This window comes from Podarcis pityusensis (assembly GCF_964106645.2).
Source record: "Podarcis pityusensis genome assembly, chromosome: 1".
In the NCBI taxonomy this organism is placed as follows: domain Eukaryota; kingdom Metazoa; phylum Chordata; class Lepidosauria; order Squamata; family Lacertidae; genus Podarcis; species Podarcis pityusensis.
Window position 1 is genome coordinate 30,518,120 of NC_138028.1, and position 21,657 is coordinate 30,539,776.

General features: G+C 41.3%; 1 protein-coding gene across 4 annotated transcripts in view; it reads right to left on the bottom strand.

Annotated features, from left to right (window-relative positions):
- The window catches only part of ESRRB (estrogen related receptor beta), a 153,975-nt gene that overhangs the window by 80,793 nt on the left and 51,525 nt on the right, over nucleotides 1-21,657 (bottom strand). The window contains exon 2 of one of the 4 annotated variants that reach the window (XM_080978655.1): nucleotides 14,767-14,829. The exons of 1 other annotated variant lie outside the window; for it this stretch is intronic. Coding sequence is in view for 1 of the 3 variants with exons in the window: in XM_080978653.1 (XP_080834779.1) it covers nucleotides 21,181-21,230 (50 nt within the window). In the remaining 2 variants the exon portion in view is untranslated. Of the gene's footprint in view, nucleotides 1-14,766; nucleotides 14,848-21,180; nucleotides 21,531-21,657 lie in introns of those variants that run through there. 2 more of the 4 variants (XM_080978653.1, XM_080978652.1) reach the window with 2 other exon arrangements.

The following is a 21,657-nucleotide window of genomic DNA, read 5'->3' on the forward strand; positions in this document are numbered from 1 at the left end:
TCTGTCCTTGCTTGCTGAATAATCAAGCAACTGCAAGTACTGTATTCACAAAACCGAAAGGACCTCAGAGCATCTGTGCAGGCAGAACCCTCAAAGTTTGCCAGCTTCCACAATCAAAGTATTGACCTTCCATATTCTATTGCACCCATATATACTCATATGTCTGAAAATGTGCAAAGTTCTTTCCACAACTCTTTTAAACCTTCCCTAGATGACGTAAGTTAGGAAACAATCCTCTGATGCTTTGTAGAAAACCCCTTGCCCTTCTGCTCTTATGCCTACAATCTTATTCAGGTGGAAGTTGTTACAGAAAGTACCGCAGCCAAAGTACTTTACCGTATATCTGATTCAAATATACAGAAAATAACACATGGTTCGGTTGTCTCAGAAGTGCACCACTTCATAATACAGATGGGGGAACCCTACATATAAATGCTCCTCCACATCAAAAATTGACTTCATGTCAGGGGGAGAGAAGGCTAGGGCAGGCTAGGCCAGATCCCTTCCCTATGGTGCCTTAGCTTTCCACACACAAGATACCTTGGGGGGGGGGGGGGAGGCATTCAAACTTGGAACCTCCCATTTATATTCTAAAGTAAAGACTACAATCATGCACCACTGAATGTTCACTTGTGAAACTTTTACGGGACTTGTGAAATTTTTATGGGATCGCCTCTCCTGGTATGCGCTGAAGAGGACCTTAAGGTCCACAAATGACAACATTTTGGAGGTTCCAAGTCGCAAGGTGGTTAGATTGGTCTCAACTAGGGCCAGGGCCTTTTCAGTACTGGCCCCAACTTGGTGGAAATCTCTGTCACAAGAGACTAGGGCCCTGCGGGACTTGACATCTTTCCGCAGGGCCTGGAAGACAGAGCTGCTCCGCCTGGCCTTTGGTTTGGACTCAGTCTGACCCTTATGTTTCCCTCCCCTTATGGTTTTGATTTATGGGCTACTATTAAAATGAGGCTGCATTTTAAATTGTATTTTAGCCCGTATTTTAATAAATCCCCCCCCCATTATGTTTTTATTGTAATTTTGCTGGTGTTAGCTGCCCTGAGCCCGGCTCTGGCCAGGGAGGGCGGGGTATAAATAAAAAATTATTATTATATTATTATTGATCTCAGCCAATCAGGGAGCACACAGTGCGCATGATGAAGTCATATTGTTATATAGCCAATCTGATTTCTTTATTACAATTACTGTTATTTACCCACCCTTCATCTGAAACTCTCAGTTACGATGTTACGATGTTAAAACACAGTATCAAGAACAGTTTAAAACAACTTACAATAGGTGAGACCTAAAAATAGACACCTCAAGTGTCAAAAGCCAGGGTAAAGATATGAATCTTCAGCATTCTCCAGATGCTATATAATGAAGGTGCCAATGAAGATGGGGAGGTTGTCACAGAAATTGCCCTTTCCTAGGCCAACACCACCCAAACTTCTGAGGGCAGAGGAACTACCAAGACTGCCCCCTCCTCCACCCAAGAGGGTCTGTAGGGAAGGAGGCGGTATCTCAGGTATTCGGTGTTACCTTCCTATTTTCCCAACACATACCAGATCCTTGTTCAGTTTAAAGCAACACCTGTCCCTTTAATCTGCCTACCCCACAACCCAAACTATTGCCATCTGCTTCTGTTTTGGAAATCGTAAACTGGAAGCCTAGTTCTCCTTGAAACAACTTTATATACAGTTTGTAAAATGCATCCTGTGGTATGAAGCAATTGACAGGCTTCAAAAAAAAAAGGCAAAACAAGCATTGCGTTTTCAACCATTATACCTGTTCCTCAGTCCACCACCATCCCTCTTCACATGCCACAGGAGTGAGCATGGCATACTGCTTAATTGAGGAATGCACAATTAAGCAATTAATGGTTTCTTGCTTAAGTGAGGAATGCACAATGCCTTTTAATTCCCATTCTCCTTCAGACCCTTGACAGGAGTGATTATCAGCTTCCATCCATCACAGGCACCAACGTCTGCCTCCCCTTGTAGCCTCCAACTTCTTACGCAAAGCATTCCAAAGCCTTCAGTTCTATGCAAATGTTATTTCTGTGCATCTGGTTCATATGCTGCCTAGGATTAGTCACCGGGGAACTTGACTAGAGTTTCTGCTGCAAAGGCAGCAACTCAAAACCAAGGGGGCAGGTAGCCTACATCTCTCAACATCGTCTTTCATAGTCATTTTCATACCAGACTCTGTTTAGTGGCGCTATATAAAATGTTATGAATATGAAATCCAGATGTGGAGTTTCTCTTTAAAGCCCCGTTATATCTTTGACATTTCATACACAAGACTGATAGAATCAAAGAATCTGAGAGAGTCCTTGTAGGCTACCCAGTCCTGTTCCCTTGCTTGATACAAGAAACACAAAGCTTTAATGCCTCTAAAATATGCTCTCCAGTCTCAGCTTGAAGCTCTCCAGCAAGGAAGAGCCCGCCACACCTCTAGGCAATTGGATTCATTGCCAAGCTTCTCTTATACTCTAGGGTCGGGGTGGAAAGACTGTGGTAGAGCATCTGTCTTACATACAGAAGATCCCAGTTTCAACCCCTGGCATTTCCTGGTAGAGCTGGAAGAGACTCCTACCAAAAACCCTGGAGAACAACTTCCAGACAATACTGAGCTAGGTGGACCAAATGGTCTGACCTGGTATAGTATAGCTGCCTATGTCCTATGACGCTCCAGATGTTTCTGACTACAAATTCCATCATCCCAAACCACTAGTCAAAATGGCTGGGCTGATGGGAGTTGGAGACTGTCAACATCTGGAGGTCCACAAGTTCCCATCACTGCACAAGGTAATTTATTTCATTGACAATCTGTTCTTCCCCTAATAATAGTCAACTGAAATCTATCCTCCAGTAGGGTAAACCCTTTAGATCTATTCTTGTCCTTTAGGGTGGTAGACAAGAAGTCTGTGCCCTTTCCTTTGTGACCACCTTTCAAGCATTTGAGGGGAGCTATTGTGTCACCCGCCTTCTTCTCTTCTCCATAACCAGTTCCTTCAGCCTGTCCTCACAGGTCCTGCTTTCTGTAGCTCTGACTGTCTTCAGTGCCCTTCTCTGAACTTGCTGAAATTTGGTAATGCTTCTTAAAATGCTGTAGCAGAACAGGCAGGGCACAGTCCTCCCAATGAGGTTTGATTGGCTGAGAATAATGTTTCGCTTGTGCTTGACTATAGTCCCAAGACCCTATTCATATATTCTATCACCAAGCCAGGCCTCCCACACCCAACATCTGTGCATTTTACTTTAATTCTTGCATAAAGAATTGGTCAGCGTTGGCCCAATTTTTCATTTTGTCCAGGTAGTATTGACCACCCCCCATCTTCTGAGGTGTCAGCCATCCCTCCTTCCCAGTGTAGGGTCATAATGACCTCGTCTTAGCCTTTGAGTGAACTTGCCCTCTGCTAGGGGTTTCTTCTTTGCTGCCAACTTCCAGTTCTTGTTCTGTGTCTGGTGTGTAATTCTGCTTCTGAGCCCTTTACTCATCTCAGATGTGTGTGTGCACTTTAAAATCCCAATAATAATCATCTTTGCAACTTCAGCGAGTTCACACTTCATCTCCTCTCACACCTCATTTGGCATTTTTGTCCTTTGTGCATTTTACCAGTGCAAACTACTCCCTGGTTACTACTCTGGAGCTTCCTCCCAAACACTCCAAATTACTCCCAAAGAGCTAAAGGAATCGTTTCATGCACTGGAAGCATGAAACCTTAACTCAGAAGGAAGCAGCTGGTGATTTGAGTCAATAAATGCACCTGGCAGGGTTTTGCAAAAGTGATTATCTTGTGCTTCTAGCTGTTGGCATAAGGAGTGTGCAACTAGTGGTTCCGGGGCAATTGCTGGCCACTGAATTATGCCACCTGCCCTCCCCATCTCTCCTGTCCTTGTTTGCCTAGAAGCTAAACAAGGTTGCGGAAAGGGAGGCCATGTAGTCACTTCCAGCTCTGGGAATTTGAGACGATAATAATAAGGGGTTGTTGTTTTTTCCCCTCAGAATAACCAACCAAGAAAATCTGTTGCATTTAAATTGATTTGATTTTACCCATTTGTGAGCCCTTCAGTCAACCCTTTAGGGTGAAAAACAGCAGCAGCAGCAACAACAACAACCATTAAAACCAGCATAAAATAAAAACAAAGAAAAATCTAAAAGACTGTCCTATTTTTAAAAGGCAGGTTTAAAACATCCCACCCATTCCACAGATAATTAAGAGCCAAAGGTCCAATGAAAAAGAAATGTCTTTGCCTGGTGCCTAAAGCTACTCAATGATAGCGCCACAGAGCCATTGCTGAAAAAGCCTGGTTTCATGTTGCCACTCTCTGAACCTCCCATGAAGGGTCACACCAAGAAGGGCCTCAGATGACAATCGCAGGGTCTGGGTTGCCTCATACGAGGTATTAGATCCTGAGCCACGTAAGTCTTTATAGGTCAAAACCAGCACTTTGAATTGGGCCTGGAAACTAACTGATAGACAGTGTTGTCAAGACCAGGATTGGTGTTACGTGCTCAGACCGTTTTACCCCGGTGAGCAACCTGACTGCTGAATTCTGCACCAGCTGCAGTTTCCGAATCACCTTCCAAGACAGCCCCACATAGACTGCATTGCAGTAATCTAACCTAACGGTTACCAGAGCGTAGACATTAGCCTACCTCTGTCAAGACAGGGATGTAGCTAGGCAAGCGGCTGAAGCCTATTGAAGGCACTCCATGCCACCAAGGCCACCTGACCCTCAAGTGAGTGTCTTGGATCCAGACCCCAAGCTACATAGCTGCTCCTCTAGAGGAAGTGTGCCCCCATCAAAAGCAGGCTACCTACCATCTGTCCCGTCTAGGAAACTGCTCACTAACAGCTCCTCAGTCTTATCTAACTGAGCTTCAGATAAGTCCGTAAGTCTCTCATCCAGTCCATTACTGAACCAAGCACATACACTACAACATACCTGCAGATGTAAAGGAGAAGTAGAGCTGTATGTTAACAGCATTCGGCTGACAAGATACTCCAAGACTCTGCATTAAAGTGTATGCAACAGATTTTCCTGAAGCTTAATTTCAATTCCCCATGGTTCCACATCAGTTTGCTCCCTTTTTTTTTCTTTTCAAGTTTTCATGAAAATCATCAGCATTTTAGTGCAAATTTCTCGTAATACATATTTTTGTGTGCTTAACATACACATTTTTGCAAAACCAGTTTGCCTGATAATAGTTTGCACTAATATGTATATCTGAAGGACACTTTACCCTAGTATATGTATTTTTGTACATATTACTCGGCTGGAGAACTGCTCTGCAAAATTCAGAGACGTGCGAATTTCAAAGGAATGCTTTTGTTTTTGTCTGTGTATTGTTTTGAAAAGTGTAAATTAAGTCAGTTCACCTTCAAATGCTACATGTATCAAATTTCTTTCCCCAACCCTAGCTGGGAGCAGGGGAGCAGGCAAAGGTGCCATCATGGAGCCCAGAAAATGTCCCTGTATGCTAAATGCTTGTGCTGGGTCTGGTAATGACAAGGGTTAGAAAGTTTTCGTTCTTACAGTTAGTAATATCAAGCGTCAATATCCTATGCAGAAAAAAGGTATGAATGAAAATTCATCAGCATTTTAGCGTGGAGTTATCCTAAGACACACATTTCTGTATGAAATTTTGCAAAATATACACATTTTTTTTCCAAAACCATTTCCCCTAATGTAGTGCAATGTTGTGTGTTGTTTTCACTATCATATGCATTTTAAAGCAAACTTTGCCCTAGCTTACACATTTTATTTTGCCCCTTCTCTGTCTGAAGAATCGCATGGTGAAATCTGAAGCAGTGCAAATTTTGAAGGATGGTTGTGTCCCAATTCGTGCATTCTTTGAGAAAGTGCAAATTAGGTGGGCTTGCCTTTAAATGCTAACTGAATCAAATTTCTTCCCCATCCTTTTCCCCAAGTTTATCTGATCTCTCCCAACCCCTATATGAAGCACTTTGGTCCATTTGTTTTGTGGCAATCAGCTAACTTCTGTGCCCAAAAGCATCTGAAATTCAATCTTGAACTTCTGAAGCTTTTCTTTTTAATCACAGTTTATTTCCCATTGTAAAAAGCAAGAAATTCAAGCACCCTATTATAACCCTTATAATGAAGTTGAATGAGAGGCATGGCCATGTACATATAGCAGAAAATTGACATGTTTTCCTGCCTGCTTTATTTTCCAGAGAAAATGAAACTCGCAATGAAAATAAATTTTAAAATGAAATATTATGTGCCAATTCACAGCAATAGTATGGAAATAACTGAATGATTCAATAGCTTGTTTCAAAACCACTTATACAGGAAAATTAAAGAAGAACTTAATGTAAAAAAATGAAACCCTGCTGAGCTCCCTAATGAGGTTTAGAAATTGAAAGCTATTTAAAAATTGGTGCAGACCACAAATTTGACAATTCGCAAATGTAAGGATATCGTAGCTGTGGTCATTCGTGTACACAAATGTGTTTTTCAGTCCAATTTAAACAACTGCCCAAATCGCTTTCTGATATTTATCTACCCACTTTATGAAGTCCATCCTCACTTGTGAATGATTAGACCCGGCCATACATTTGTAAAATCAGAGCTCTGCACAATGAATAATGTAGAGAAACCAAGCATGGCATGATTGAAGGAAAGCTAAGCATTTAAAATCTCGCTGATTTTAATTGAAGAGATATAGGGTGCAATTTTGCACGAACGTGCCTGGGAAAATGCCCCACTGAATTTACTTCTGAGTAATATGAACTTACTTCTGAGTAATATGCATAGGATTGCAGCATAAAGTCTCCCACTGAAATCAATGGGACTTAAAAGTTACTAATTTGGGGTGGATCGTGCCCTTTTTAATCCTAGGGCCACAAATTTATTGGAGGCAGAATTGACTTCCACTATAAAATAGCTAATATTCAGTACATCAATAGGCAGCACTGAATATTTCCTCATTTCCTGTACAGAGTGAAAACTAGACAAAAGGACCTAGGCAGAATAAAAAAAAAGTCATATTTGTCTAGCATTATAAAAACATAATGTGAAAGCAACACACATTAAATAATAAATTGTGGTTTTGGAAACAGCAATAGATAAAGAAGGCAGAATCTGAAACATAGGGATGCAATTAATAGAGGATAAAACACAGAAATTGAGTGTTTAGAATAGAGGAAAAAACAGTTACGACATTGCAGTAGGGACGTGTCTGCCAAAAAGAAAGGGGGAAAAAGAAGTTGCAGTCCTATAAACACATACTTGGGAGTAAACTCCACTGAGTAATGTGGGATTTACTTCTGAGTAAACACATATAGGATTGCACGGTAAATTGCCTACCAAGGGAATCTTGTCATTCAGTGAAGATGAAGATTTCTCCATGTGGGATTATAGCACTGTGTTGCAAACTGAAACTTTGGAAGCACCAAAAGCTATGAAGTGATTAACCTGGCCCATTAGGCAAGATTAAGGCTGAACTGTTATATTATATGGATTAAATTATGATCTTAAAGCAATAGTGGTAGAGGCATTTTAAAAATATATATAGAAAAGAAAATGCAAAAACACCAAAAAGGTAGAAAGAAATATTTGTAGAAAGAAATTTAATTGCAAGAGAATTTTTATGGCTGGAAAAGGAATGAGGGAGGCTAATCATTGTTCCTATGAAAAGGAGTCTAGATAGACTACTGGAATGTACTCTGTTTATTCTGCAATGTGCTCATTTACCAAAGACAGCTGCCTATACAGAACAGCAACTAGTATTGACGACTATATAGCCGTGTCTGCCCTAACTGGACAAAATGAGATTGCACCAATTAGAAAACATCCTTCAGGACAGAATCCTGAGATAGCAAACAGAAGCCCGTTAGAGAATCTGATCTGTATGCTCATCTCAAGCACTGCAAAATTGTGCCTGAGAAAGGGATTAAACAATCATCAAAGTATGGCAGAGGAATTTGTATTTTGCCTTTCAAACCACAATGTAATTTCATTACCTCTCAGGATTACATCTGTAAAAAGAATACCATGGCTGACCCTCCAGTGCAATTCAACAGTGACCGTGCCTCTTTGCTCTGCCGAATACCATGTGCTGCTAAAGTGTCAACCGAGTCCTGTAGGGGGCTGTCGAGTTCTTCCGCATTCACATTCTGTGGCTGCCACAGCACATGGACCCGAAAAGCGTGCAGAGCTATTTGGAGGAGGATTGCAATGATACTAAACTGAGCTAGTCAAAGACTTTGTCACACCTCCTCTGTAAAACAGCATGTCTGCTTCATGCTAAACAGATAAGTAGACACATCCTCCTGGATAGCCAGTTCCACGTTTTTCCATTAAGGCTTCATGGAACCCAAGCTTACATTACATTTGCAATGACCAAGGTGGGTTTTTTTAAAAGGCTTGCATTGCTCTGGGACACAAAATGCTTCCATTAATTACACTCTATTAACGAGCGCCATGCAGCACAATCCTATGAATGTATACTCAGAAGTAAGTACAACTGGGCTCAACGGTACATACTCCCAGGAAAGTGTTATGGCTGCAATCCTAGGATACATAGGTGACTACCTATGTACACCTATAAATAATACCAATGAACACAGTGAGCCTTAGGTAAAGGGACCCCTGACCATTAGGTCCGGTCGTGACCAACTCTGGGGTTGCAGTGCTCATCTCACTTTATTGGCTGAGGGAGCCGGCATACAGCTTCCGGGTCATGTGGCCAGCATGACTAAGCTGCTTCTGGTGAACCAGGGCAGCACACGGAAACACCGTTTACCTATTTATCTACTTGCACTTTGACGTGCGTTCGAACTGCTAGGTGGGCAGGAGCAGGGACCGAGCAACGGAAGCTCACCCCGTCATGGGGATTCGAACCGCTGACCTTCTGATCGGCAAGTCCTAGGCTCTGTGGTTTAACCCACAGCGCCACCCGCGAAAGTGAGCCTTAGTTCTGAATAAAAATGTGCAATACTATCATGTTAACTCCCCCATCCCTTTGCATTACCAGGTGAACTGAATGAAAAAAGTTGACCGGAATGGCTTCCTGTCTACATGAACAGCAGTTGCAACACATGTACCAGATTAAAAGGTGTTCTAACTTTTAGTGCCCCTTGGTCTTAAAAGCAAAACAGATTTTTCTTGCAGCGCCATACCCAGCGTCATCATTCTGTTTTCATTTTCCTTCCCAATCTATATAACATAATCTGATGTTGACAGACTGCTCTTGACTGGGCAGTGACAGATAAAACAGAGCTCCCCATATGCCTCAGTCATCTTCACAGCCTGATCACTAGGACTACTTGTCCGAATAACAGCTGAGCGCAAATTCTGCTCTTAACCCTCGGTAAATTTGCAACTTTTGCCTATGAAATGTAATAATAATAATGTAGCACATCAGTTGGCATGATGCTTTACAGAATACAAGAGGACTGGCCTCGGCTCTGAGCAGTTTATAATTTTAAATTACCACAGGAGAACAAGAACGGAACTGAAGTGGAGGCAGGGATAAATAGAGGGAAATGTGTATATGACTCGTGTCACACCTATTTTGGTTCGGTTACAGTAGGACATATTATGCAATAACCGTATTATAATCAACATTTCATTAACAAATCAAATTAATGGATCAAATTGCTTTTGTTTGATTAAAGCAGTGTTTCTAAATAATCAGGAGGATTTCTTAAAATGGCTAATTATTTTTAATGTGCTTTTTTACAAATAAATAAATAAAGGGTGGCCAGTTCCACCTTAGAAAAGGTGCTGGTTTTATTTATGTATATCTCTCTCTCACTCACACAGAGATGTAGTGCCTCTTCGAAAATGGTGGATGTTCTGATACAACTATGCAAAATCAAAGAAACAAACACTGGAATCCAGCTGGAAGGGCCTTTGCTCCAGTAGATGCCTCCATCAAAAAAAGAGGAGGGGAGGAGATTTCCCCATCCAACTTGAAGACCCCTCAGATTGAAAGCGTTGGGGAGAACATCCAAATCAGGGTGTGTCGGAGAAATGGGGAATCCACAAAAAGTCACCTCTCCTTCTTTTCCATTAATGGAGGTGCTGTTCAATCAGATTTTGTCCATAGCCAAAAAACCACTAAATCGAATTCCACTTTAAAGGAAAAAAAAGCTTTGTCTGCAAATTTATGCAAAATCAACTAAGTGATTAATTAAAACTCATAGAATTGACTATGATTTCTTTAATGAACAGCCCTGACTATAATCAGTAAGAATAAAAGTAATCCCAAATATGAATATTGTATTGTCTAAAAAATTCGTTGCACTGAAAGTCAGTGTGAATATTTCATGGATCTAACAGGTCAGAGCTTTTTGAAGTTTCTATTCTGTGTTTGCGCAAAAATTAAAAGTGTTCGTGTTTTGATTCCAATCTGCTGTGACCTCAAAACAGCAGGTTCATCACATTTTCCCCAAGCTGAGCAAAGTAGGCAAAATGGCACACTGAACACCACTACCACATCATAAGAAACTGCTTTATACTTAACCAGACTATTGGTCCATCTTGCCCATTAGCGTCAACACTGACTGGAACAGGCTCTCCAAGTTTTGAGAAACCCTATCCAGGGACTGAACCTGGGACCTTCCAGATGCAAAGCAGATGTTCTACCACTGAGATATCTTAGTGGATCGAGCTGATACTTCGGCTAAACAAAACACCCAACCCAGGAGATGGTTTTACAGTTTTGAATCCATGTGCTCTCTGGACAGAGGTGTGGGGATAGAGATGAAGCTTGTGGGAAAGCGTGGCTTTTGGTCACCTGACATCGTAAGCCTGGCTGCAAGCAAATTAATAGAATAAGCAGTGATAGTTTGTCAACAGCAGATAAGGAACCTGATAAGGGACACATCACAGGGGTATGTGATCTGGAGCAGGGGTAGGGAACTTGTGGCCCTCAAGACATTGTGGAAGTACAACTTTCAACATCCCTGATGTTGGCCATGCTGATTTGGGATTATGGAAATTGCGCGACAGCTTCTCGGGTTTCCTATCTCTGCCTTGTAGTCATGAGGAGAGGAATCCTCTCCTAAAAACTGAGATGGTGCAGACAGGCTCAGCAATGGCAATAAATGAATAAATAGCAGCCAAGCCTCCTCTGTTATACAAAGCACCCATCACACAGGAGGAAATAAAAAGTATTCCAAAGGCTGGGGTAGCCTGACTTAAAATTGCCTTTAGTATTTATGTACTGAACCATAACCTCACCAGGGCAGGAACTGATGTGAATAAATGTGCATAGTGTATGGAACTGAAAACAGTGTTGGCGAATGAACATCCAAATCTCCATCTGGCTTTCAATGGAAAGTAATAATCTAAATCCCCTTGAAAAGCTCTATCCAACTAATGAGCAACAGTAGCAAGAACTGCTCTCATTCAAATGTGCTTTGTAACCATCGCTTTACCTTCCAAATGCTTTCGAATGAAGTGAATTATCTCTGAAGGGACTCAGAACTTGTAACAGACACTAGCTGTGTGACCTCTGTTAATCTACCCAATATTAGGCTCGTTAGTCATCAGGATAACAACTGTATTTTGCAAATCAGGCACTGTTATCAGATAGACCAGCAAGACCCTATACAATGTCTAATAGTCCAACAACATCGGCACCAAGATATATAACTGCTTCTATACAAAAACCTCTCTTCTAATCCCTCTTAAACTCAACAAGACTGATTGGTTTTTATTATTCATGAATTAATTTTTAACACTTGGGCCAACAAGGGAATTGAATCTATACAATTTTGCACAGACTGAGGCAAAGAAGCTTCACTCTGACAGAGGGGGGAAAACAGTCTGATTCTCTCATTCTTCAATCGACAATTAAATAGTGTTTACTCTATTTCCCTTAAATTCCTACATGAGTGTTGAAAAGAAAAGTGAATCAATGCAAGATTGTTTGGGTATATGTATTTCTCATATTTATTCCTCAGATATATATATGGCTCAAACATATTTTGTGAACAAATGAAGTATTAAGGCTCAACTGCACTGGTTCTTTAAAGACAGAAAAGTATTTTCAGAAGATGAGGAACTCTCAGATCAGTAAGAAAGGGGAGCAGTCATGGATATCTTTTTTTGCAGATGCTTTCTGCAATATTAGTCTGAGAACTAGAATTGCGAAAAAGGAAACTATCTGTTATTTTAAAAGAATAGTTGATGTTTTATGAGTTAAAAAAAGAGAAAAGTTGTTTGATGCAATTAACTGTTTTCAAGAGCAATCTTTTGTGATGGCTTCTAGGGGAGAGGAATACAGTCCTGAATTTCTCATATTGTAATAAACACTGAATGCACAATACCCCAAAATACCCCTTCCACAAAGTTCTTGAAGAGCCTGTGTGAAACATACATGAAACTAGAGAATGATAAATCCATAGAATCAACGTGCTTGATTGTTGCCAGACTAAGGCAATGATTTGTTAATGCTTTACTCTTCCCTGACAGTACATCCGGGGGTTTTTTCTTAAATTTTAACAAGGCAAAAAAAAGCCATTGCCTGCTTCTGCAACCTGCTGCTTGCTCTCCTGCTCTGTTTGCTCCACATCAAACTATATCTTCCAATAAGCCATATGAGCACTATATTTACATTTTACATTACTGTGCATTTCTGTTATCTTTATACAATAGTCTTTGACGTTTCACAAGCATCGACACAGAACTACCTTTTAAGGGTGATAAGATTAAGTTTATTCTATTGCTACAGACTGATATGCTTAGAGATACAGATGGTGATAAATGCAGACTGCAAGTACAGATTTAAAAGTACATTCATGCTGTATGTAGAAGGCTATACATACAGCATATTCATACTTCTGTGTACTAAATACGCACCTATACTGTGCATAGTTCACACTGATTTACATATATATATATATATTGATTCTCACATGTACTATATGTGTGTAAACGTAGCACAGAAACCCACCGTGTATGAAAGCCTTTGCATATATACACACATTACTCAGGCTTACGAGTGAGATTGAAAACAGATTCCTTTCTATCACCTATGCAGTGCCTGCATGAGAAGAAAGGTACAGACACGTGAACATTTATTCTATAGCTATGTCATCCATAACCCTTTATTTAAAGTAACACCTGAATGCACCGATTGCTACCTTTCTCAAAAGGGTGCATTGCTACAACCTGTTAATGCAGGATCCACTATTAGAGAGAAGGCAAGGCAAGCCTTTCTAAAGGGTATTGGGACATCAGCCTGGGATTATCTTTGTGCCTGGAAGGAAGGTTGTGACAAGCAACAGCTTCTCCCCCTGCCTCTGGTCCCAGGTTAGACTGCATTGCAGACTACCCTGACTCCGTTGTCACCGCATAACAAACCAGGTAGCAACACAAAGGCCCCCTTCCTTGCAGATACCTCTTTTTGACAAAGCAAGACTTGTATGCCAAGCTGACTGCTAAAGTGTGGCAGGCAATGGGCATTAAGGTTTTAGGTTTCACCGGATCTGCTGCCGCAGCACAAATACCCCCGCAATTCTCCCCACCACCACCCATCCTCCCTGAGTTACTAAAAAAGTAGATGGCATAAAAATAGAAGCACTTGAGATGTTGAATGAAGTGGTAAGAGGAGAGGGGTGGCAAAAGGACAGAAGTACTTGGAAAAGGATAATATGGGTGGTGGTAGCTTATAAACAGGATTTTGAATGGAGATGTGCCTCAGCTATTTATCATCAACATTTGATGTTAATTTGAAGTAATTTCCACATATTAAATGCATAATGTGTTTATAGCAATCAAAAGCAAAGACCCTGTAACTCAGATGCCATTTTGTATTAGAGCGTGTTTTCGCTTTTTTGTTTGTTTTCAAGATGTGGGAAATCTGCAGAGCATCTCAGGAATAAGCCCCCACTACTAATCTAATGACTGTCCTAGAAAATGTGAAGCCCTGTTCTCCCCTGAAATGAATACCCAGATTCTTAACAGCCATCTACGCAGATACATAATAAACAATTATAGGTAACTGGCATTCGCTTACATTTCAAAATGAGTAAAAAATTATTTGCATAAAGACCATCTTGCAAAGCCATTGGCTGGAGAGACCTATAAAGTGACATGTACAGCAGTAAAAGGATATGTCCTTGGTCTCTGGGGCACACTTAAAGAATATTATAAAATCTATTTTACCGATAAAATTATATTTATGTCCTTTGCCTCCCTCTGTATTTTTACAGGAAAGAAGCAACAGTATTTCAAACAGCAGTTCTCCTATATAATACCCAAACCAGGTAAGTAAACATTTTTTAAAAACATACTTTTTACCCTATGCTTGGCTAAGCAAAACAATATGCGCTCATGTACCATTAACAATGAGTGTTCCGTTTCAACAGAAAGGTGTTTTAAAGGGTAAGAGTGCAAGAGTAAAACTTGAATTACAAAAGAAAAAGAAATCCCCCAAAATAAATGTACACTTATGGGAATTCGGGTTTTATATCTATACATAGGGTGGTAGTCAGCTAGAACAGCTCAGTTAAAGTATATACTGTCAGCCCAGAAGACTGATAAAAGACCATCTCCTTCGACACCACAGAAGATGCTCCCAGCTGGAGGTCTTGAACACTACCCAACTGTTATTTGATGCATACAAGGCATATGAAAATAGTTTCAGTTGAACAAGAGAGGAACATGTGGGCACAAGGATATGACCAAATTTCGGGAGCCTGCCTGTGGTGTTTCCCTTTCCTCCCAGCCACCCCATAAACAGGATGCAATAATTATGGAGATACCCTAGAAATCAACGCCTCACCGGCAATGCAGAATCGGACAAGATACGCCGCCTCTCTCTATTCTCAATCCATTCCCTTTCACACTAAAAAACAAAACAAAAACAGCTTGGTCATGGCATGTTACTGCACCTTAAATACTGCACACAAAAGGGACAGAAAAGAACCTCTAGCATGACAAAATTTGCATGAGAAAGCAAACACCTCCTGGACATGCACACACTCAAAGTTTGTGACTTTCTGAATGGACTCTGTGTCTGCTGTTTGCACGACACTCCGGAGGCAGGAATATTATTTGCAGATTGATAAAATTAGCAGGGAACTTGGACGTTTAGGGGAGGTGATCCCCCAAAAATCTAAACATGGACATTTCTCCCTGGGGAGTGAGAAAGTGAACTCAACACAGTAGATGCAGGGAAGACAATAGAGGAAGGGACAAAACCAGTCACAAAGCTATCACAAGTTGCGCGACCACATTGTGCCACCTGCTCTTCGCAATTTGCCTGTGCAAAATACAACCGGATAATTAAGGGCAATGCTGTCTGCAGCGCTCATGAGCACCAAGCAGCTCAGCAAACTAGTATATTCTTCTTTCACACGGGGAAAAAAATGTAATTCTTTCTGGAGAGAGCTCGGAGCACAGGGAACACTAGGAGCAAGCAGAAATCTATGAACAGAAGATATGCCCAGACAAAAATGCAGAGTTGGCACGGGTTAAACAGTGCACACCATTCCTGTTTGGCTAACACAGGGTCAAGTCATGTGCAGCGAAAGTTTCAACTCCTTAATCCCCCAGAGCTTGTTTGCTAATTACATTTGCAATTACAAACATGACAAAGATATTATTCTGCAGTGCTTTCCACTTCAAGCAGGCGCACTTTCCCTAACAGATAGTCACCTCCAGCAGCACACAGCTCACAAGTGCTTCTTGACAGACAAAATAACTGGCACTTCAGCTGTAAAGGCCACTTTGTGGGCAGTCCAAGTGGAAAGAGGAGGCAGGAAAGAGCTTTCGAGACAGGAGGCCAAGCCAGGGCAGAGACGGGAGAAAAATTAACTTGTAAGAGCTCCATAAAAATTATTCTCCAGAAATGAAGCTCTCCCCACTTCAAGTCTCTGTCGGGGTTTATAAATTGCAAAATTCACCCCAACTGATACAATTTCAAGTTGAACTTTAATGTGCTTTTCTGTCTTACATCAAAACCTGCTAGCTGTGTGGAAATAAAGCATACCTCCCTCCCCCTGTTGATTTCTAGAGTTGGTCATGAATGGCATTTGTTATGTTGACCTATTCCTAAACAAGTGTCCAACCAATTCATTAATATCTACAGCATCTTTAGTTTCATGCTTTGTAAGAGGTTACTGTGGGACTCCTGTGCTGTGTGTGTGTGTTTGACACTTCCTGGATAATGAAACTATTTCCCTACCTGTTCATATGTATAGAAATAATTAAAAAAAATGTTATTGAGCAGCTGTCAAACGAAGTGTGCCAATCTCACTTTTAGTGTGAACTTAATATGTTTACTCAGAGGTATGTTCCACTGAAATCAGCGGAGCTTACTCTTTAGTAAGCATGCTTGGGGTTGCAGCATATTTAAAGGAAGTTGAAGGAGCATCTAAGTGTCTCCAGAGTGCCATAAGGTTCCACCCACAACAGAGTTACCACGACCATTTATCAACCCCAGTGTGGTAGTAGGCACAGAACAGAGCTATAAGCATTTCTGGCTTATTCCGCTTTTGCTATTTCTTTCTGTATGTAAATGCATCACAAACATTTAGACATGCTTATGAGATATTTAGTATGACTGCATTCGTGAAACGTGGTTACATAACAGTTTAACTCTATACTCTCCCCCCCACCACCACCAATCTTGGAAGTGATTGCATATCCGGAACAAAAACATTTCAGATCTTTAGAGTTATGGCACATATGGAATTTCTTACTGGAGGGATTAAATAAGTGCGGATGTGAAAGACATGTCACACACACACAAACAAACTTTAAAATGAGAGAACAGTAGAGAGCGTGGGAGTGGATCAGAAATTTAAAGACAGAGGATTTCAAGTACCATATTCTCCCAGAAAAATAATAATAACCACGGTGAAATTTCTGTCACAGCAACTTTCTCTGACGCAATTCCTCCAAAGTCTTGTCCCTCTCAGGCTAAACACAATATCTATTGATTGCTTTCAATCAATGCAATGAAAATATCCCTGTCCCGCTGCATTTCCTTTCCTGAAATATTAATAATAAATTGATCTTTCCATAATTTTCAATAACTGATATGAAAAAGTAGGACCTGAAAGACAGGCAGAAGAAAGGCTAACATTTTCTTTTCACATTCAAGACTAGCCTGGCTCTTGAAAAGGGGACCCAGCGACACAATAGGAAATCTGTTCAAGGGACAAGCTAAGCCCCGTTCCTTTGCATTACAGCTTCTTCTTGAATTAATTTGTCAGTAAGAAAATAGACACACAGAGCAACAACTCCCTATTGTAGGTACACAAGAGCGCCCAGAGCACTTACAGCTTCATTCAGTCTCTCTGTTTAGAATTTTCCCCCCAATTCACAAATCTGGGGAGAAGGGAAAAAGAGCAACCACTCCTCACTCTAGATTTCCAGGAGTGCCTAGAACTCAAGTAGCTTCATTCAGCTTTTCTGACAATACAGAAGCAAATGCACTTCAACAATCCTTCAGAATCTAAGTCACATTTCTTTGGCCTGTAAATAAGGATCAACAGAATCAAATGCAAAAGATAATAATTAACCCCAGTTTATTCGAATACTGAATGGAATCATGCTGATTCCTCTAAATCTGGGTTTCCATGTTCACAGGTGAAGTTATTATTTTGCACTTTCTTTTGCAGCTGATAACTCATTTATTGGGCCGACATTTCTGCATTTTTATTTAACCTGTCAAAGAAAGCATTTTTAACAGGCACACCTGACAGAATATTGCTGTACTCCAAAGTGACATTTTTTTTCATAATGTGCTAACCTTGGTCTATTCTATTATTCCATACACACTATTGATTAGGAATGGCAAAAGGTATCGTCCTACAACATCTGAGGCTATAGCTGAAAGGAAACAAGGAGGGAGAAATCACTTCTCATCTTGGGCTGTGACATTAATGCTAAAGCAAACAAAAAGTGCTGAATTTCACTTCAAGGGATATTCTAGGTGTTGACAATTACAGTCTGAAATGTAAGCATGATGTACACGCATAGATACATGCACAGATGTAGCTGGACCTCATACATATTTATGCACACATACAGATCTATATTACACAACTGCTGTACTGCAGACAAGCAGCACTGGTACAGTTTGACTAATTTTGTGGACTTTACCTGCCTTGACCTGAAAGAGACAAACTGCAGATTCATTTATACAGCTGGTAGTTTTTTGTTTTTTTGTTTTTTTGGGGGGGGGCTTTTTTTTTGTATGCTTGCTTGCTAACCCTACTCTTACAAAAAGTTTCAGTTTGCATCTTGTTCTCCATGTTACATTCAGGCAGGTAGATTTTTCTAACACCATTTCAGTGATTGCAAGCAATTGCTCCAATATATATATATATATATACGGAGATGAAATTAGCAAAAGGATATAGAAATGCTTGAAGTCAAGCTACCAGGGGCAAGATCCTAAGCTTCATGAAGGATACTGCTAACACTTCTTTTCAATTCCCTGTTGAAGGGCTCACATTTGAACTTTCCTAACCCCAGTAAGGTGAAATGCCATGTCCTGAGTGAATAGATGCTGATTTCTTCAGCTCAGTCAGGCCCTGGTGAGAGTCACTGTAGGACAGGATTTAAACTCTGTGGTAGGAACTGAGTCCACAGTCCCGAGACCCGCATGGAATACTTCTCTGCCACATCTGCTACTTTCTCAATATTAAAACATGTATACTGCAAGTTCCAAATCAGTGTTTGGAACATATAAGGGGAACCAACTACTAGCTGCAGCCATACTCATTTTTTATAATCAAATGGCTTTGCAAAATAAGAAAAGCTCCTTTTCAATATTATGGATTAATATGTGCTTCTTGCTTATTTAAAAATAGCAACAATAACCATTACAGAAAAGGACCGGCTTTCAAATAATTGTGCAAATTATCTAAGTGACCAGCATTCAAGGTGGGAACTTGCAACACATGTGCAGACAAATGATTTTTTAAATGCTCTTATAAAATAATCCATACAAATATTTACATATCATTTTTAAAAATGCTCCTACAAACACGTGCATACCCCAGATGAATTACCATTTGCACAACCATAGCTGGCCTTGACTTACACCTTTGTTGTATTATGCAACAAATATGTAAATGAAAACAGAAATGGGATGCAGAAATAATTAGACGGCGTTCTTCAGAATGCCTTTTACCCTGCACTTTCTCCAGTTACCAGTGTCTTCCAAATCCATTTTTAATGCAATTTATGAAAATCCTCCGGACCTGATATAGCACACAATCCTTCAACATCAACAACAAAAGAAGTCCCATGCCAACTCAGAAAAAAAACACTTCTGCCAAGTCTGATAGGACTATATTTAGTAACATGAAGAACAGTGTACCTCTTCTGCCCATCCATTCCGTTCTAGGAAATCCACCTGGTCCACTCTTGTACCTTTAATTGGAAACCAAGTTAAAACTGAAGCAGGAAAATTGCACCAGGATCACAGCCCTGTTGGTTACTTTCTATCAAATTTTACAAGCCATTAAAAATGGAATATGTTAAGTACTTCATTTTGGTTTTCTTCCTGAGTCTGCAACCACCCTTCTTGTTCTACAAGTAGGTTGGATGTGAACAACAACAAAAAAAGTTAGGAGGAAAAGCACAAAACCAGAGGCTACAAAACCATATAAGCCTTCTTTTGAAAAGAGACCACACTTCACTTTTTAAGCTCGCAGTTTTTAGTAAAATAAATGGTATTTGATTTCTATTTTACTCTGAATCCACTGTTTTATGAAAATAAAATTTGGAGGGGGGAATGATAATTTTATAATATAATTTTATTATTTAAACCTCGCCAATCTGGCTGGGTTTCCCCAGCCATTCTTGGGCGACTGGGGAACTTTACTTTTAAATAGTTCTGTAGGAGAGACTAGCATAGACCAAAGTGCTATGAAAAGCATGAACCAACAAAATTAGAAATTTTCGTATACAAATATATATATATATATCATTAGAGGAGATGAGGAATGACAGAAGGATTGACAGCTGCTCAGGAAAAAAAGAGACGAGGAAAAAGAGAGATCCAATGAAACAGAGTAGGGAATGATTGTTTTCAAAGAAATTATAGCCCTTTTATATTTCTTTTTCTAAGGTGTAGCTTTTTAAACTATGCCCTATCCATCCGGGATGACAGGACAGCGGAGGTCTTTCCCCCTCTGGGCAGCGCACGGTGCTTTCAGACGCTTCATGCAGACCAATGCACAAACACACACAAAAGGGGGACTTGGCTGCTTCCTTCGCAGCTGATTTATCGGAAGAGGAGAAGCGGGCTGGAGAACGCATCGCGCAAGAGGAGCGGACGCAAATGACAAGCGAACCCCGTTCACTTTCCAAAGTTCCACGCAAGGCGCGCAGCTTTTATTTGCTTAACAGGAAGCGCAGGCAAAGCATCACCGCTGCATCGTACAAAGGAAAAACAAGAACACCAGCAGCTGACGATCTGCCTGTCATCATCAGTCCCAGCTTGGGATGCTTGCTCTGGTCCACTCACAACATCCCTACACTGGCTTCCCTGTGAACAGAAGGGTCGCCTTCTCTGGGGAATTTCAGATGGAATACAATTTTTTAAAAAATAGCTCCCAATAGCCACAGAAATATATATATATATACATATATATATGAGTGCGCATGGTACGCTTTGGTGCACATACATCTCTGAGTTAATACAGCCGCATAAAACTTTTACAGTAAAGCAAAAAGGCCACACCTTTCCAACGTTTGTCAATCTACATGCCTGGGAAACAAGAGAAAGAAGTTTTACGATCGTTAAAGCCGCGCCAGTTGAAGCCACCCTAAGCTAGTTGCTTTCCACGGCAAACCTCTTGTTTTTTTTTACGGCAGCCCCACTGTCTAGGCATCTCTCCAAAGGGAGAGTTGCATCCTTCCTGCTTGTTAAGAGAGGAGCAAGCTATTTACACCATGATGCACAGCACACACGCGCGCGCAAAAAAAACCAAAACACTTTGGCACATATTGTAGCCAGGAGGTGGTGCAGGTGTGATGAGAGATCTGCATGCAATGGGGGGCGGCAGAGGGGCTTGAGAGAAAGTTAAAATAATTCCTTCTCCCCTTTCCAACTCAAACGCATCTGGCTTCCGCACGCTCTCCTGCCAGAGTCCAAAAGGAGGAGGAGGAAAGAAAACACCCCCCCTGCAAGCAGCATCCCCAAGAAAGAGAAGAAAGCAAGGAGGGCACCTACTGGTTGTGGTAGCTGAGAGGGTCTGAGATGCAAAGTTCGGAAATGTCCATCAGTTCTGTTTTAGCATTCCCAGTTGGCAGAAGGGGGTGGGGGGTGGGGGAGCGACTAGATCACACCGAGGAGAAAGAGAGCGAGAGGGGGAAAGGGGAAAGCGCCCGAGGCAAACTCAGGGAAATGACCAGACTCGAGGAAAGGAGGGGAAAAGGAAAGCGAGCGGGGGAGAAGCAGAAGAGGGAAGGCGCCGGGACAGAGAGCAGGACAGGCAGCCCGGGAGGGAGAGCTCAGCGCTTCGCCCATCCACACGCTCCCGCTCATCCAATCACACTGAAGCGAGCCGAGAGCAGCCAGGCGGCAGAGGCGGCCCAGGCGCCGGAGATTTAGATGCCACTAACCCCCCCACTGTCGCTTTAAGACGGGCCGACTGGTGAATATGGCACGGCTGCTATTGGCTGCCTCTCAGGGGCTGGACTTGGAGTG